The 19,004-nt window shown below is 31.1% G+C and overlaps 1 protein-coding gene across 1 annotated transcript in view; it reads right to left on the bottom strand.

The window, feature by feature from the left end:
- LOC108905204 (roundabout homolog 2-like) overlaps window positions 1–18,151 on the bottom strand; it is a 361,498-nt gene extending 343,347 nt beyond the window's left edge. The window contains exon 1 of the mRNA XM_018707990.2: window positions 17,879–18,151. Coding sequence (XP_018563506.1) covers window positions 17,879–17,948 — 70 coding nt within the window. The 5' untranslated portion in view covers window positions 17,949–18,151. The remainder of the gene's footprint in view (window positions 1–17,878) is intronic.
- Between the last annotated feature and the right edge of the window lie 853 nt (window positions 18,152–19,004).

Here is a 19,004-nt window from a genome sequence, read left to right as displayed (position 1 = left end):
CCCATATTTGGACTAGTTTTCAACCAAATAGTGGATTTTTTGAGAAACATGGAGGTCATGGGTAAATTTAACTAATGGCATCGTATTCAACGACTTAAAATATTACGAAAATTATATATTTGGAGAAAATTTTGGAAAAATAAGCTTTGACCCATATTTGGACCAAATTCACCCAAAAATTTCACTTTTCTCCGAAATTTCTCTTAGTCATGAATTTTGACTACAGGATTGTGTTCAGCAGATCGAATTCCTTCGGAAATAATGTGGCACTCTTGGGTTTGGACTTTTTTTTGAGTGGCTGTTTAATTTGATTCTAAAAGTTCTTTTTCTTTGAAATTTTTTGATACGACTAATAATAAACGAGATATTTGGGTTGTGCTGGTTACTTAAAAAAAAAAAAACCAAATAAGAATTTATTAAATGTGTACATATTGATCACTTCAACAGAATTTGTGGGTAGAAGGTATATTTAAAATTAAAAAATCTATGCTTCTTGGTAAGCACGATGTCTTCTTCTAAAATTATACCCGAAGTTCATTTAGAGCATTCCGTACAGGAACCTTGAAGGTTTCAAAGTTATCTACAGGAGTAGATTAAATTATTCCTTTAAGGTGACTTCAAGGGTCAGATCAGAATTTTGGTCACAACCTATCCATCTTCTGGAAAAATGTTGGTACAACCACTGACGTACAATCAAAGAGCAATGTGCTTTATACATGATGTATTTGCCATTTTAGTTTCTAAATATTCTCTCCATGAGAATGTATCCCCTTATGGATTATCATCAACTACATACATACAGTGATGTGAATTCCAATAAATGTACTTTGCGTATTGGAAAGAATAACCATCAATTTATCTATTGATCAGGCAATCACATATCTTCAAATATCTCGCGGCAAAAGTAAACGCTCTATTTTTATATTTAAAAAAATTGTTTTTTATATAAGACTCACATTTCTCCTTTATTAGAAAATTGATCCGCAGTTTGGCCTTCGAAGTGTGCGATCGTAATTTTATTCAGTACAACCAAATTTCTTCTAGATGTGGTACTGTCAGGTCTTAATATGACGAAAGACTAGTGACTGTATTTAACTGTGGCGACCTCATAACTACATATCGGGCATTACAGAAGTTGTACTCGGTTGACCTAGACAAGATCTTCAATATAAACACTGATTTATGTCCCTGTAGATGCACTTACAGACTGTCTCATAAATATTTTCATCGTTCTGTTAGAGAACACTTTTTGTATAATGGATATTCCAGTTCTGAAACTCGTTACCCAACTATGTAGCACGTTCTACTTCGATCAGTGTCTTTAATAATCATCTAGATTTTGTTATTAGTATTTAAGCACATATCTGCGTGTATTTTTCATTTTTATTATTTTGTATTCTATATGATTCATTCTCTCTCCCTTTATCTTATTTTTAAAATAGCAATAGTAGAAAAAGAGATGATATACCTACGTTAAACCTTTTAAATATTTCAAAAATTTCACCATATCAAGTGAAAGAGTCAGAAAACACTTTTCAAAATGATTTTTATATTCGATTTTTACTTGCCACTGAAAAAACTAAGTTTATACTATTGCTAAATACATGGTTAAAGTTCAATGCTTTTTAAATGGAAGTAGAAAAATAGATCTGGTTGATCCACTAGATTTCGTGAGGCAGTTGACCTTGGCAGAGTCGTTTTTACGATTGTGCTGTTAGGTGCAAAATGTAACAATCAGATATACCTTTTCATTGTTGATATAGATCAAAGATTAAAATGATTTTTGCTATTTTGATTTTTAGCAAATGTAGCCAAGCAACCCATCGCAATATGTTTTAAAGTTTCTTTCAAGCACATATCAATGGCTATCAGCAATGATCACACCGAATTTTATTCGATGATATCGAGAGATACAATAAACTATTCTACTCCTTCTACTAAAGAACTAGGAAGAAATAATATTTATAACCAATAAGTCCATATATTCGGTTATGAAACAATTCATTGCTATTTTGGACAAAGTATTATATCAGATATGTATTTGTAATAAATATTACATTTGAGAACTCAAGAAGAATAATACATGATGCATTATAATATCTTTGATTGAAATGATTTATCAATAGCTTATATTAAAAATACAAAAATATAAAATAAAAATGTTACGTTACATAAAATAATAATAATATTTATTGCCCAACAGATTCATAATCCAATTACAGGACAAATTAAATAAATACCTACTAAAGCATAGAAGCCTTATAGTCATAAGTATATCTATTAATTAAAAATAGTATTATATACACAAATAGGAGTAGTACAATAACAACTAATAAATAATTATCTACACTTAAATTTAAACATTTAAAAAAGATATTTAAAAAACATATATAAAAAAATAATCTAAAAGCTTCAATAATCAGTAGGTACAAATGAGTAATTTAATAAAGTGTAATAGCAACTCAAAAAAGATGATTATACTCAATAACAATATGACGCACTTGTTTCAAATTTGAACAATGTATATCACATACAAATGAGACCTTATTTAAGTTGTTACACATTACATATAAAGGGAAACGTAACAGAATCTTGGTACTGACCATTGGTAGCCTAAAGACTAAACATGTTGGGACGAACTTCTTCGTATTTGAAAGTATAACTCACAATTGACTAATTAGATTTATACAATCAATCTCATTGTGCAATAGTTTACAGCCAAAGGTTGTACTAGACAAAATTCGTCTCACTTGTAAAGATGGTATTTTAAATGTGTCTAATAATAATTAATTGATAACTGAAACCCCTTTCTGGATAAATTCCATAATTTCTGGGTTATATATATTTTAAAAATTTTCTTTGGACACTTTCTATTCGGATTAGATTATGGTAATTTGGTGACCATATAACAGAGGCCTATTCTAATTTTGAACGGATAAAGGAATAATACATAATCATTAATGTTTGATTATTCTGACAACTTCGACAATTCCTGATCACAAATCCTAACATTTTCAGTGAAGATAATACAGTTTCACAAATATGAGCGTTGAATGAAAGTTTAGTGTCAAAGACTACACCCAAATCTTTCATAGTGCTGTATCGTGTAAGTACTAAATTATACTGTAATCAAATTTTATTGCCTGTTTTTTTAATGTATTGCTTTGTACTTTTGATCATTCAATTTCAGTTTATGTACACCAACTTTCAATTTTTCCTATTTGATCTTGTATAAACAGACAGTCTTTAATTGAATTAACTCTATGATATATTTTTAAGTCATCAGCAAACAAAATGAAATTACAATCAATAACTTCAGTAATATCATTAATAAACAGTAAAAAAAACAAAGGCCCTAAGTTAGATCCCTGAGGGACTCCAGATGATGGGTAAATATATTTAGAGTTGAAATCATTGTATGACACAAACTGCGATTGATTACATAGATATGACGCAAAAAATTTTAATAGAGAGTCACTGAATCCATATTTTTTTAATTTACATAAAGTTAGGCCGTGATCAACTCGGTAAAAAGCCTTAGAGAAATCATTATATATAACATCAACTTGACCTTTGTCATCAATTACACTGGATATATTTTAAGAAAAAGTAACCAAATTGTCGAACGATTTTCCATAAAGCTATGCTGCAAAGGACTTATACAGGGTGTCCCATAATTAGTGTGCAATATTTTCGCAATAGATTCTACAATCAAAAATAAGATTATTTTTTCCTATAAACAAACAAGGGTCGAAAAATGCTTCAAAAGGGAGCTACGCCCCCCTAAAAGGGGCCTCAAGAGATCATATTTTTCAAAATATTTCCAAGACCAGTTAACGTATCAATATGAATTTTGGTATGTTGGACACTCAATGAATGTTCTAACGAACTACGCGAAAGTCAGGGGTGTCTCGGGCAGGGGGGCTCACGGGTAAAATGCGCCCCAATTTTTTGTATGTCAATATTTTCAAATTTAAACATCAAACAATGATAGATATGAGTTTTTTACAAAAAAATGTACATGTGCAAAATGTTTCATTTCTTGTTTATAGGAAAATATAATCTTATCTTTAATCGTAGAATCTACTGCTAATGTATTGTACACTAATTATGGGATACCCTGCATAATTCTTAACACAAGAATAAATTCGGTTGTACACAGAAATCTCCAATAGGTACCTTTGCAAAATTATAAATAGAAATCGGTCTGTAATTAGTTAACACAGAGCTGTCACCTGATTTCAGCACTGGACAAACTCGTGCTACCTTCCACATATCAGGAAAAGTATTAGTTTTAATACTTAAATTAAACAATAACAGCAAAGGTTGTACAAAACCATATTTGCAATGTTTAATAAAAAAACTTGGAATAGTCCTGGCCCGATGTCATTTCATTTTTTAATTTTTTTAATGCATGTAATAAATCATCTTCAGTAAGCTCAGTAACATTTAAAGTTTCAAAATTATTAAATTCGATATTTGAAAAATCAGGTACAGTGGAGTTAGGGTAAACACTGTTAAAGTAATCACAACAATCCACAATAGATTGACTTTCTTCGCTATTTTTTAAATAGGAAGAGCTGGCGTCGCTAAAACTTAAACCAACGAACATTTAAAGTGAATAAATGTCACCTCGTACCATAATACGACTACATACACAAATGTGCTCGGAATATAAAAGAATTCAGTGTCACTCCGTGCATCAAGCCCAATAAAATACGTCTCTCTTGCAACAAAGTATTTATCTCCGAATAAAGTATGACTAATTCGTCAGAGGGAAAACATAACACGAGACAAATCCACATCGGGTTTCTATTGTTAATAAAAAGAGATGACTTACACGTATATCTGGACAACTTTTATATCTAGCCATTGTTTCTTTACTTTATGGGCCCGGGATATTTATTTGCTCATTTCGGCCAACGCATTAACCGCATTATATTTCTGTAATGTATCCCGGTGAGTCGGGGCCACCATAGGCGTCCAGCTCCAGAATTACCTTTGTCGTTTATGACCCCTATATAATGAACGCATGTCCTTTATGAGTAACAAAACATTTAGTACCTGCTTGGGAATGTAAGTTTAAAAGGAAGACCGGGGCACAAATACAACAGCTGGGACAGTAATGTGTTTGACTCTTGGTCCGGGTCATCTAAAAATCGAGAAACCGAGCCCGGTTGCCATAGAAAGTGACAAGAATGATGCTGGACTTAGTTGCCTGTGAACATTGTTGATACGGGGGGTTCTAGAAGAGTTTTGTTTATGACAGTGAAACGAAAAGAGCAATGGAAGCACTTTTTAATTCAGCATAAAAATGTTTTAATCTTACGCTACTAGTTTCGGCTATTATGCCATCTTCATGGAAAAAGGAACTCCTATAATAAATAGGGAAAAAATAGGTGAACTTTATTAAAGGTTATGTGTACCTAGGACTTATTATTTGTGAGATATTTCAATATTAGTGAATATGCAGGCTTAACGTAGGAATTTAATATTAGCAATAAAAAAATAAGGTAATTATTTAATATAGTGGCACCCTCCCAAATCTTCACAAAATGTTGTCTACCTCCCTATTTTCGATGCTGCTGATAACGAATCTGAAATTATTTTTGTGCGGTCGAAACTAGTTTTCGAGAAAAAAAATTTTCAAAATTCTATCCTGGATATTTCAGATAACACTACGTAGAACTCTGTATATTTTATGTAGCTTTCAAAACATCTGTCATGAACAATTAACACTGTTCACGAAACACATTTTCGCAAATTTCAAGTAAAAAAATATAATAAAAATTTGTAGTTTGAATCCGCCATTTGTATTTGTAATTCGTGATGACAACATTGAGTTCCCCCACTCTCATTCATCTCTGTTCATCCCACAATTTTATTAATTAAATACATATTTTTTTGAGTTCAAATTTGGGAAAATGTGTTTCTTAAACAATGTTGATTGTTTTTTACAGATGTTCTGAAAGCTACATAAAATATACAAGTTCTACGTAGTGTTATCTGAAATATCCAGGTTAGAATTTTGAAAAAAAATTTTCTCGAAAACTGAGTTCGACCGCACAAAAAAACTTCAGATTCGTGTTCAGCACCATCGAAAATAGGGGGGTAGGCAAAATTTCGTGAAAATTGGAGAGGGTGCCACTATAGTAAATAATTACCAAAAATAATTTTAAGGAGGCAGCTTTGGAGAGTGTATTTTAGATCCTTGAAGTTATAAAATATTATAGGTATTTCTCATCACTTAGTATTGTACAGGGTGTTCAAAAAACTGCTGATACTTCTCCTAACTTTAAATAGCAATAACTTGGTTGTTTTAAATGAAACTGTGTATAGTTCCCTATACCTATCTCTAACAGTATTGGAGATATTTGTGCCACTTCTTTTTTATCGCATTTTTTTGTAAGATGTATCCACGTGTCTTTATCGAGGTCTTTATTGAATTGCTAAAGCGTCAATAAATGACAATATTCAAGAAAGTTTTCTAATAAAAAATATTATTTTATAAGCTGAATAATAATTTTAAAATGTTATTAATTTTGTATAAATATGTTTGTTGTACGTAACTGAATTAAATTAATTATGGACAACGTGAAAAATATTTATTACAAGGAATTTTACCTTTAGAAGAAACAAAGACAAATTTTAATTGATAATCGAATTGATAACCATTCTCTTGAATCGGGCATCTTATTCTATCTCCAAATGATGTTCTCACATTACTTAGAATATCTGGGGTGATTGTGGCAATTGCATCGCTAATCCTTTCCTTCATAGATCGCAAGTAGTAGGTGGAACATTGTGTACAAAATTTTTTATATAGCCCGAAACAAAGCAGTTCACCATGCACCATTCTTACTTATCCATTTATTTTCGATTTAAATACTTTCTCACCGAATATGAAAAATTTGAAGGTGCTCCTTTTAATTGCATCCTCATTTTTCTCCTTATATTTAAAGAGACGTCATCAAGAAGAATCCAAACCAATTCAATAAATATCTCGATGAAGACACGTGGATACATCTTACAAAAAAAATGCGATAAAAAAGAAACGGCACAAATATCTCCAATACCGTTAGAGATAGGTATAGGGAACCTATACGCAGTTCCAAATAGTTTTGAATTTCCTAACTTCCAGAGTAAAAATATACTGGATGTCCCATTTAAAATAACCAAGTTATTGCTGTTTAAAGTTAAGAGAAGCATTCAGCGGTTTTTTGAACACCCTGTACAATATTAAGTGATGATGACAAATATAATATTTTATAACTTCAAGGATCTAAAATACACTCTCCAAAGCTGCTTCCTTAGAATTATTTTTTTATTGCTAATATTACATTTCTACGTTAAGTCTGCATTTTTACTAATATTGAAATATCAGTAACAATAAGTCCTAGGTATGCAGAACCTTTAATAAAGGTCACCTATTTTTTACGGTGGTTTCAAAAATGCAGTAAAATACAGGATGTTCCCTTTAAAAATACATAACTCAGATACATGCTTTTTTAAAATGAAACGTAAAACTGACAAAATGACACTGACAAACTAAACGCCCGTGATAATTTGGTTTTTATTGTCACAAAATACTACATCAAGATGGTCTAGGGGTCAAGGAATCAAAAACGATTAATACGAAGAAGGTTGTCTTTTTAAGATTTGGCATACCAGGTTGTTTTTGTTGGCTTTTAAAAAAATGTCCAAGGTTGTTCGATTTAAACATTTTATTTAATTACTTGAGTGTATTTCAAAACACCAATTTTCAAACGTCATTATTACGAAAACCGCTGATTTTAAAGATACAGTATGTTATACAAAAAGTGTTCAGAATTTACCGTACAATTGAAAAATGGTATAATATACAGGGTGTTCCTTTAAAAAAAATCCATGATGACTGCATATGTTCTTCATGAGAGACCCTGATACGATTTTCTTATGTCAAAGAATCCGCAAATAAAAATAATAATCGACGTGTCCGAGCGTTTTTCCACAACATAATTACCTGAATTTTAAACGAATTTGTTCCTTTCATCATGAATGTATAGTCATTTTTTACAAGGCGTTTTTTTCGTGTAGATATTGCGGATGTAATTCAACGCTAGTCGGTTCATATAACCTGTAAGTTATCTCACAAAATATCATTAATTAAAATGCCTGATTCCCTGTTTGATTACATTTTTTTAGATTTTTAGATAGTACCCTTTTTCAAGTCATACTCTAATTCAAGTAGTTTTCTAATAAGGTCAATTTAATTGTAGTCTTTTTAATATTTTTTCTCTTAAATCAAAATGACGTCTTGATTTCGGATTCTTAAGAACAATGAATTAATATTTTAATAAAATATGTAAATGTACCAGTAATTATGATGACTAAAGGTTTAGTATATCCTTAATTGGTTACGCACTTCACTTATTTAAAAAATGTAGCCCAATAAGGATATTTTTTACCTACTGGTTGCCTGTTCACGTCCCAACAACCGGTAAACAAAAATATGTTAATAATATCTTGTCTTACGAGCCGAAGAGGAGAATGTTCGGTACAAAGCCGCCTCAGAATCTCGTGCAATATTAATAACGTTCGAGTAACTGAACCAGTAAATCTGATGATTACGGAAACGTGTTCACTGAGGCTGCTGTTGATGGTTTGATGTTCGACATTTTTATAAACGGTCAATGCGGTGTGTAATATATTTTGCAGGAAACCAGACTGGTGGATATTATCACTTTATATTCATGTCTATCTACGACCGACGTATAGTTTTATCGTCTGGCATGTCTCTCTAAGACAATAACCAATTTTTTACCATATGACAGCATGACGCGCTATCTACCTTATCAAAAAAATTATATCTTTTACGTGTCAGTCCGCGTCATAAGTGTATGTAGCTTTCTGACAACGTACTGGATTAGATTAAATTTGGCTTGGTGCGATTACCAAGAATCGTTGGTGTAAGAATTGATAGAATTGTGCATGTCAGTGATTGATTGCTCAAACTGTTCGTATCCGGAATATACAAACACCGCTCCAAAGTAAATAGGACTTTTTAAAAATAAGAACAACAAAAAGTATTTTTGACAAAACCGATTTATGATAATAAGAGTTGTGTTTTAATGGCCTGAGATCTTAGCGAACCACAGTCTGTGATTAGTAAGATCTCATGTAAAGGACAATTTTTTTGGTGGTGTATAGGCTATTGATTATATGATTTTAAAACGAACTATGACGTTGAAGATATTTTATTATATGAATCCTTCAAATGGTCATTTGAGAGGAAAAAACTGCGGAGTGCTATTAAATTAGAGGGTGGAAATTGAAGACAGGGGCGAAAATGTACCCCTTTCAGTTTTTTAATTGTAGCTCGAAAACGAAGCAAAATTTCGCTATAGTTCATAGGAAAATTTATTTAAAAAATTGAATTTCCAATAGAAATGGCTTATTTAAATAAAAAATAAAAAATTCATAAAAAAGTAGATACAATTTCCTTCAAAAAAGGAGATTATAAAGTATTTTTGGATGAAAATTGACTGATATATGGCCGCTCAAACTTACAATTAGCCAATTTTTCGATTTTCGTCGCGTTTCCCCTTACACGTTTTAATTCTCATTTTTTGCAAAAAAGGAAGGAAATAAGACGTTCAAGGGTTTTCATCACATGACTTGTACGAAGTGTCATTAAAAATGAAAAAAACGCGGGTGCTATTAAATTAGAGGGTTGAAATTGAATATAGCGAATGAAAATGCACTTTTGCAGTTTTTTAAATACAGCACGAAAACGAAGCAAAATTTTGGTATAGTTCATAGGAAAATTTTTATAGAGAATTGAATTACCCATCGAAATGGCTTCTTCAAAGAAAATTTTTATGCAAAAAATCGTTAATAAACAATTAAAAAAAGCAAAAAATAAGATTTTTTTAATTTTTTTTTACTTTTTTTAGTAGAAGTAGGCAAAGAAAATTGCTGTACAAAAAACTAGATGAGATTCCCTTCAAACTGGTGCGTTTCCAAAAGTTTTTGGACTAATATTGACTGAGTTATAATCCGTTGAACTTAAATATTTTTTAGATTTTCGTCGTTTTTAACATAATAATGATTATAATTCTTATTATTTCTACAACAAATTGGTTCGTTACTTAATAAAAAATTATTTCAAATGTTTTATTTGTAATAAATAAAGATTTTCACAACTGTATGAAACTATGAGGGATTTTTCAAATGGAATTACAATTAATTATATTATTATTACTTATCTGGAATATGGATATGTTTCTTTTTTTACAATAAAATAATTTAGCAAAAATTTGAGAATTTATAATGAATGTATATATAAATTTTTTCATTTATCTACATATTTCTTCATTTACACTTTAAAATTGAATCTCAATAGCTTCATCTATGTCTTCAAGTACATCGTCTTCTGCAACTTCGACTTCTTGAAGTCATGTGATGAAAATCCTTGTAGTCTTATTTCCTTCCTTTTTTGCAAAAAATGATAATTAAAACGTATAAGGGTAAACGCGACGAAAATCGAAAAATTGGCTTTGAACGGCCATATATCAATCAATTTTCATCCAAAAATACTTTACAACTTCCGTTTTTTTAAGGAAATTTTATCAACTTTTTTTATGAAGCAATGCCTATACCTACCTATCTTTACTCAAAAAAAACTAGAGGCAAAAAGTAAAAAAAAATAAAAAATCGATTTTTTGCTTTTTTTCAAATTGTTTATTAATGATTTTTTTGCATAAAATTTTCCTTTTAAATTTTTTAAATAAGCGATTTCGATTGGAAATTCAATTCTCTCGAAATTTTGCTTCGTTTTCGAACTACAATTAAAAAACCGAAAGGGTTGCATTTTCACCCCTATCTCCAATTTCCACCCCCTAATTTAATAGCACTCCGCGGTTTTTTTCGTCTAAAATGACCCTTTGAACGACTCAAACAATAAAATTGCTTGAACGTCATACTTAGTTTCTTTTAACCTGTTTTTTGGATATAATCAATAGTCTAGTAGTATATAAAGGCACTGTGGTCTTACATCACTGCTTCACCTAATAGTAAATTGAGAAAAAATGTGTGATTTTTGGCCTAACTAGTGTCATAAAAATATCCCTTCTCTGACCATTTTAATCAGAGGTCTTTCGCTGGTAACGAAATGGTCAAATAGAGAAAAAAACGTTAAGTTAAAATTCTTGGTCTTTTACGTTTGTTTTTTTTTTAGAAAAATGTTAAAGCACCATCAAAAAACTGAGACAAAAATAACAATGCATTATTGTAAATTGTTCTCAGTACATTTTTCGATAAACTTTTCATCGAAATCAAGAACTAAATGTTTCATCCGGATCAAGAACAAAACGCCCGTAGGAGGTTCGAATTAGATGAGGATCAACACATTTCTGAATTTAACATCGAACCAATCATCCAGTCGAGAATCATGTCATATTTTAACATCAAGAGTTGTGTAAAAAATGCACACACTGGACATTTTTTGGACACATTTTATTTCATATTTTTCTATTTCAGATTCGTTTCGATGATAAATGTAATTCTGGATAAAAATATTCTCATGCAAAGGACTTAATATACAAAATTTTCTAAATCGTCTTAATAGATTTTGCGAAAAAATTTCTTATTATTTTTCTAAACAAGTTTCCTATTTATTATTTAAATATGCCTAAACTGGCTCACACATAGCAAGAATGGTCACCATCAGCATTATTACAAGCATTAGATTACGTCTTTAATGCTAATATATTGCGTACTGTTTGCAATACCTGCCATAACCCAACTTTCTTTAAAATGTTATTAGTCTTTCCGAAAACAATTTGAAAAAATCGAAAAAAAAGAGGGTTGGAGTCACTCAACACACGTTTTTTAAGCAGCCTTTCTTAAAAAACAATACTCTTGTCACATATTTTTGATCTCTATTCTAAAGAACAAATAAGTAGTTTTGTTGTCCAACCTGCGCTTACATCTAAGTAACGTCCTTATTTAAACATTCTATTCCTCAATAATTTCAGTTTTTGTAAAAGGCAAAGGTCGACGTTCACTTGAAAAAACGGAAGGGTCCATAATAAATTACGCAATTTTTTTATTAACGATACCTACGCTCGGCAGTCCATTGTTCTGCCTGGTGATCTTATCTTCCCTATCGCTCCATGTATCTCTTGTACGGTAAGTGAACTACAATTCTTTGCGAATCCACAGATTGTTTCTCAACGATATCGGCGTCTGCGATATAAATGTTGCGATAATATTGTATTGCCCGCTACATATTGGTTGGCGTTCTTGATCAATACTCTTATTTCACTTCTGTGTTTGTGTTGAACAAAGCTATCGATTTCCAAGTTTTCTGTCATTAATTTCGAATCAAGCCATTAATCATTCACATGCAGACCCTTGACTAGCTGACAGTGATTGGTATACCAGGAATATTAAAAATTGAACGTGAGAAGACCGTCTACGTGTCTAATTAGCAATTGTTATTATTTGATAAGGGTAAACTAGTGTCCTCAGTTGTTATAACTACAGAAAATAGGAAGAAATACGCTATGTCACTAACTTTTCCAAAAACACCGGCACAAGAATGTTTCTGCGCAGCGCTTGGAATAAAATATATTGACGTGCTTAACCAAACACCTCTGTCAATCCTGTTCCACTTTGCAAATAAAGTACATTTGTCACTTGAACAAAATAAGGAAAACGTAAGTGGGACTGAATATTGATTTTATAAAAAGCTGACAGAGAAGAAGAGCTTTTCAGCGAAACCCGTACTTCAGATTAAGTTACTGAATGAATTTACATATTTTTGTAATATTTCAAATCAAATGGATGCCGAATATAACGGAAGAAACACGAGCACACTTTTCAATCAACTTTTTATACAACAATTTTCAGTGAAAGAAGATCTGCGATTGGCATCTGCGGGATATTTTAACTGAAAGAAGTTCAAGGGATTATCATCACATTAAAACTTATGGAAACGAATAACTTTGTAGACACATACATAGGTGTACTATTACGTTTTTTAAAAAGATTATAATCTGCTTTAATTTAGTTGTGAATCTCTATTAATATAGAGATGATAACGCGAATTATAAACAATTTGTTCAGAAAATAAGACTACAGTTTGATTATTATTTATCCCGATAAACATTTTCGGTTACTGTAAGATTTCTGCAACTGGAATCAGTTATTAATGAGTTTGTTATAGTAAAATAGGTAATAGCATCATTTTTACTGAAAGTAGCTTGATTTGACTATCCATATACTTGTTATGCTTGAAACGCTCATTGGCAACTTCAAGAAAAATCACAAAAACTTATAAAGTCCAGTCACTGAAGCATTTTGGCTACCAATTTTTTCGGATGGAATGGATTGACGTGAAATTTGAACTGTAGCTAGGGAATAGCCCAAGAAACAAAAGTTATATAGTACCGATGTGTGCTTTTACCCTAGGGTAGATGCCACCCCTTCTGGAAGGTGGGATTTTTTTTATTAAAAATAACCTCACGATTTGATAGAGGGACGAATTCTAAGTAAAAAATGTTCTATAAGAATTTTTTGTACAGTCAATACTTTTTGAGTTATTTGCGCCTAAACATGTTCGTTTTTAGCCCAAAAAATGCATGTTTTTGAGCCATTTTTTGCGAACATCTCAAAGACTACAAGTTTTATCAAAAAAATGATCATAAGCAAAAATGAAGGTAATTAGATAGCAAAGAGATTGCTTTTTTTATTTTTGTAGGTGGTATAGAACCCGAGTTATGACTTCCAGAAGTTGAAGTCAATTTCGAAAATAGCTATAATCTAGACGTTCAACGTCCTTTAACGGAGAAATCTAAGGTTTTTCGAGGAAAACTTATATAACACTTTTTAAAGTTCTTGAAAAGACCTTTAATTTGAGTGGTGGTAAAAGTCGTTATCATGAAAAGTAATGAAGTTAGAATCAAAATAAAATGATTGTCTTGATTTTTGAGAAAAAAAATCGCTATTAAAATTAATGACGATGGAAAAAAAATTAAACGTATTCCTTCTGCAATTTACTTTATTTATGTATTAACAGTAAATTCTGGGAATTTGAACGATTTTAGAAGCCTAAATTTATAAAAATATTTCATTTACCAACTTTTGAATAAAACTTTTAAATTTTTTAAAAAATCGCCGTTTTTCAAAATATTTCAAAAACTGAAAGTTATAAAAAATGATAAGAGTAAGCAATTGTAGGTTTCTTCTTACTGAACAATTTGCTTTTTTTAATTTTTGTAGGACAAAATTTGACTGAGTTAATACCGTTATAAGCTCAAAACTAAGCTCCAAGACTGCCTTTCCTGAGCCCTTTTAGTTTACAAATCTAAAAACCGAAGGGCTCAAAAAAACTGCAAATCACAGAACTTAGATTACTTTAAATTCCCTACAAAATGGTTTTTGGAGTAAATTTATAACTTTAAAATTACAAAACTTATGGTAAAAAAGTTAATCAAATTTTTTCGGTAAAATTTTCGGAGCGGGTAAATTACCATCACCTTTGTGTATTTTGGTGCACTTGTGAACTGATTTTAGTAAGTATTTTAATAATATACATACACACACGTATCCTAGTTCACAAGTCTATGTATGTATACATTCGGAAATCGGTCGAAGCTTCGAATTTAGGTTGGCAGCGAGAAATTCTGTATACCTACGCTCATGTTGGCAGCACTACTTAAAGTGCATGCACTACATGCAATGCAGTGCTTTCATAAATAAATTCTACAACGGGTAGGGTTTTTCATAGATCATTTGAAGACCAATAAAAAGTTTATAATTCAACATATGCATACTACTAAAACATCTCAAGCTTTCAATAATAGGGTGTTAAGTAATACTAATTCCTATTAGCCACATTTTTAAAAACTGCAGCAGTTGTAGTGCCCCTCAGTAAATTTATGACATATGACAAAACGATCTTGCAAGATTTTTGTTTACAATAACTTTCAACGCGTTGAAACTGACGAATCAAGTAGATAGAGCAACGTCACAAAAATAATAGGTTTGGCTTTAAACCAGACTATTGTATCCCGTAGTGCTTCGACCCGCTGAATCTGAATCTAACGTCGAAATTCCCAGATTGGTTCGTTGAGAATTCAAATTAACTTGAGTAGGAATTGTTAACTTCATTGCGAAATTAAATTATGTAGTTAAATTTTTAATGTTCTGTTTATATCTTTAGTGGACCAATTAGTTTTGCAAATGTTTGAACGTAAGACCTTGTACGTCTAAATAATTAAATCATTTTTGGTCGAAATCTATAATTTTATAAATTTGTGTTGTGTATATGCACTGTCGAAAAATTAATTATTTAATTTAGAACAGAAACATGTTTGTAAGGAACTGTGATAATCTTGATGTTGCAAAAAATAACACCCTTTATCTCAATATAATAGTTAAAATGATGGATACTTTTCGCTGCGAAACTTTTATATAGTAGCCGCAAGAACCGTTTTTAAATTTATTACTCAGCTGCAGGACAGCCATTTTGAACTCCATAAAAATAATGTTAGATTTATTGTAGAAAATATTTTAAAATTATCTTTAATATGTTGAATGTTACTAATTACTACTATTTATTGGAGAAAAAATAGGAGAAATGAACTAATTTCGTTCAAAATTTATAAGATAAACAAATTATTGTGGCGTATAGTTTTCTAGAAATACACTGAAATTTCAATCGATGCGGATGAAAAATAATAAAGATTTGATATTTTCCTAAAACAAAACCACTTTTGTCTTCCACAATAAAATAGGAATAATGAGGATACCCACTTTGATAATGATGGACTATTTGGTAGAACACAATACAAAAAAATCACTGAATGAAATAATAAAATCATAACATAAAAACGAAAACAGACACAGTAGTAGATTCCATGTATTTGTACGAAGTTTTAATCAAATATACAAAGTAATGGTAACAGTTTTATAATATTTATACCCTGAATTTTTTAAAGGTGTATTAGGAGCTTTTAACATCTTTTGGTTGGCAAAAATGGAAACTAAGGAAATAGTAATAAACTGGTCGACTTAAGTCATATCACTATTTCATAATTGAATAATCAAAGAGGTTTCCCAAATTGTTCTAGTTGCAGCTACTTATGCAGAAGGTTCTTACTCTCATTAAAAATTGTTTTCCTACTCTTAACCTTTTTATTAAGAGGTATATAATTTAAGGAATGGTCTAAATAATTTTCTTGATTCCTTGTTATTATTATTGGTATTCAGATTCACATTTTTAACAAGGTAAAATACATTTTTTGCTTAGTTGTGTGGAGCTGTTTCAAAGAGTTTCAGCAAGTATTTGTTATAATTCCAAAATTAGTAAATTTAGAACTGATTCTACGACTCTGACCTGTAATTTTGCTCCTTTGTAAATACTAGCAATTTTTTCGGTACATATCCCTCATCTTGTCACTTCAGAAAAGTACGTAAGTAACTTTGAATATTTGCTTATATCAATTCCGTTTTTTATATCCAACGTTGACCGCAACATTGATTATTGTAACCAAAGCTTCATTTTATTTGCTAAGTTTGAGAAATACACCATCAATACATCTCTTGAATACAACTTATTTTTTTTATTTGCACCAATCCTAATTTCTTTGGGAGAAGATTCAAAGAAACTTCTTTCGCACACTCCAGTATCTCTTCAGGTACACCTAAATCTTTATTAGATTCCATTTTTTCAGAGTTTTCAGCCAAATTGAACCACAAACAATCACAAATGAACTCAATTAGCAATATGGCGATTAATGTTCAACAAAATATCCATGACTACATCGATATATATCCTACTTATTTACTTTGCTTTATTATCCAAATTTGGTTTGAATAATTTCAAAGCACAAATGAATAATTAAATAGGGAATTTCGGTTGGAGAAAAAATAGCGTGTTTGTTTCGGATTAAAGAGTCTTTTTTGTCTCGTATCCTAATATACAAATCTATTATAAGTTATATATAACTTCGCCAAATGAATCTTGCTAATTTAGATATTATTTAAGTGGTTATCTTTCCAAATAAATCCTATGCCATATCTACCCAAGTTTTACAATTACTGACAAAAATTTAAAGAGTAAATTGTGTTTAACGCAAAAATTAGCGCCTAAAAATTCCATCTTTCACTCTCCTTTGTAAGCTTGTTTGCGGCGCAAAATTATACCCTTTCAGTCAGTAATTAAAATCTACAGCGGCCGTTTGCTCCGTAGCCGTTTATTGGAAATATGGAAGTCAAGGGTGCGTTACATCTCAATTAACGTAAATATCGACTCTAAAGACAAGAATTTAACGAGATTTTTTATTTACATGAATTTATCTTTGGACCAGTGGACTAGATAGTCTTAATTTAAAGAAACGACTGAGAATCATTTAGAACTTTAACTGAAGAATCTCGTTTTATGTTTTCCTTATCCGAGAACGATTAAAGCCATATCGTAAGGATACTAACATGTAAAACGTATTACCTTTTATAGTGTGAATCGGTGTTGAAGATAAAGCGGCTTTTAGCGATATTCTTTCAGTTGTATATTTTTAAGAAGACGCACTACCTTATTCGTTTTACTTTCATGTACTGCGATTGTAAAACTAAATGTAGCAAAGGTTTAACTTTAATGAAATATATCTGCAATCTGCTAAACATAAATTTTAATGGTGTCCTCGAACAGAAGGAAAATACGCTATATACGTACTTAATGAGTCGTACAAAGTTATTCTTAATATCAGAGGAGAAAAGTTCAGGGATTTGAGATTATCAGAACATTGAACTTGTTGAAATTTACAACAGTTCCAACTTTAATAAAATAGTATTTTCAAGATCAAGACACTATCGATAAGAATATATTACTTACCATTTATGAAAGTAAACAAAGCGAAGAGGGTAAGCAGAACCGGGAGAAATGTATCCATTAGCGAAGCCATTTCAGCAATCAATTAAAACATCACAGCACAAAACACATAATATCTAAAACCTTCACACTTGAATCCATCCAAGATTAAATCACCACACCGGGAAAATGTGCCTAATAAATAATGTATCACTCAAAGTTTGCGTTTTTCGAAGAGATCATATCTCAGTCCAGAACAACAGCCGTTTTTTCAAACGTGGAAAACCAGGCGGATGTACCTTTCTTCCGGCGTTTCCCAATTAACATCATGCTAATTGAGTGAAAATTTGGGCATTTCGATGCGAGAATTCGGAACCGCTTGAAAAAATTGCGTGCTTTTTACGCAAACGCAGCGCACTCCCCCCTCGATAGGCGACGAACAACTAACAGAACTTGTGCTTTTGAGCCATCTGTCTGGCAACGAGACTGGCGCAGTTGAACGCTCCTCCGGTTCTGTAGAACCGTGCGGTGCTGCCCGTGGGCCGATCTAGTTCAAAAGAAAAATATTAACTGGTTCCGATTTATTTATATTTATTGTATATCTCGAATTAATTCCAACCTTTCATCCGAGTCATCAGGAATAAGGAACAAGCTCGCGGGTGCCATCTGCAACAAGCAAAATGTATTTGGAGGTTATTACAAAAAAGAATTGTGTAAGATGCAGCACGTGACACTGTGAGAGATGAAAAAAGTTCATAATGGTGCTGTCTGAAAAATTGCTATGATTTATCAATTAATTAATGACGGGTTGATGAGTCAGAGTTCAACAGAGTTCAAAATCTGTTTATTTGAGTTATACTAACAAAGTAATTCATTAATTAATAATGTACTTACTTACCTCCGACATATTTACAACTTACTTTTTTCCAACTTAATGAGGATGATGGCCAGGCTTTAGCGAATTTCATCAAAGAATATTTTTGATAGTAAACAGTTATTGTCAAAATTTTCATTTTTCAAATAATATACTCTCTTTTCTAATACTATTACTCTTCTCAAAAGGTAGTTATACCAGAACGATTGTTTTTTCTCCTGGATATTCAATTTTTATTGAGCAGAATTATCAAAAACCAAAAACGCTACAGATTAT

The sequence above is a fragment of the Anoplophora glabripennis genome, unplaced genomic scaffold, assembly GCF_000390285.2.
Source record: "Anoplophora glabripennis isolate ALB-LARVAE unplaced genomic scaffold, Agla_2.0 scaffold68, whole genome shotgun sequence".
Taxonomy (NCBI): Eukaryota; Metazoa; Arthropoda; class Insecta; order Coleoptera; family Cerambycidae; genus Anoplophora; species Anoplophora glabripennis.
The sequence above is the reverse complement of the archived record's forward strand: the minus strand, read 5'-3'. Positions and strand labels throughout refer to the sequence as shown.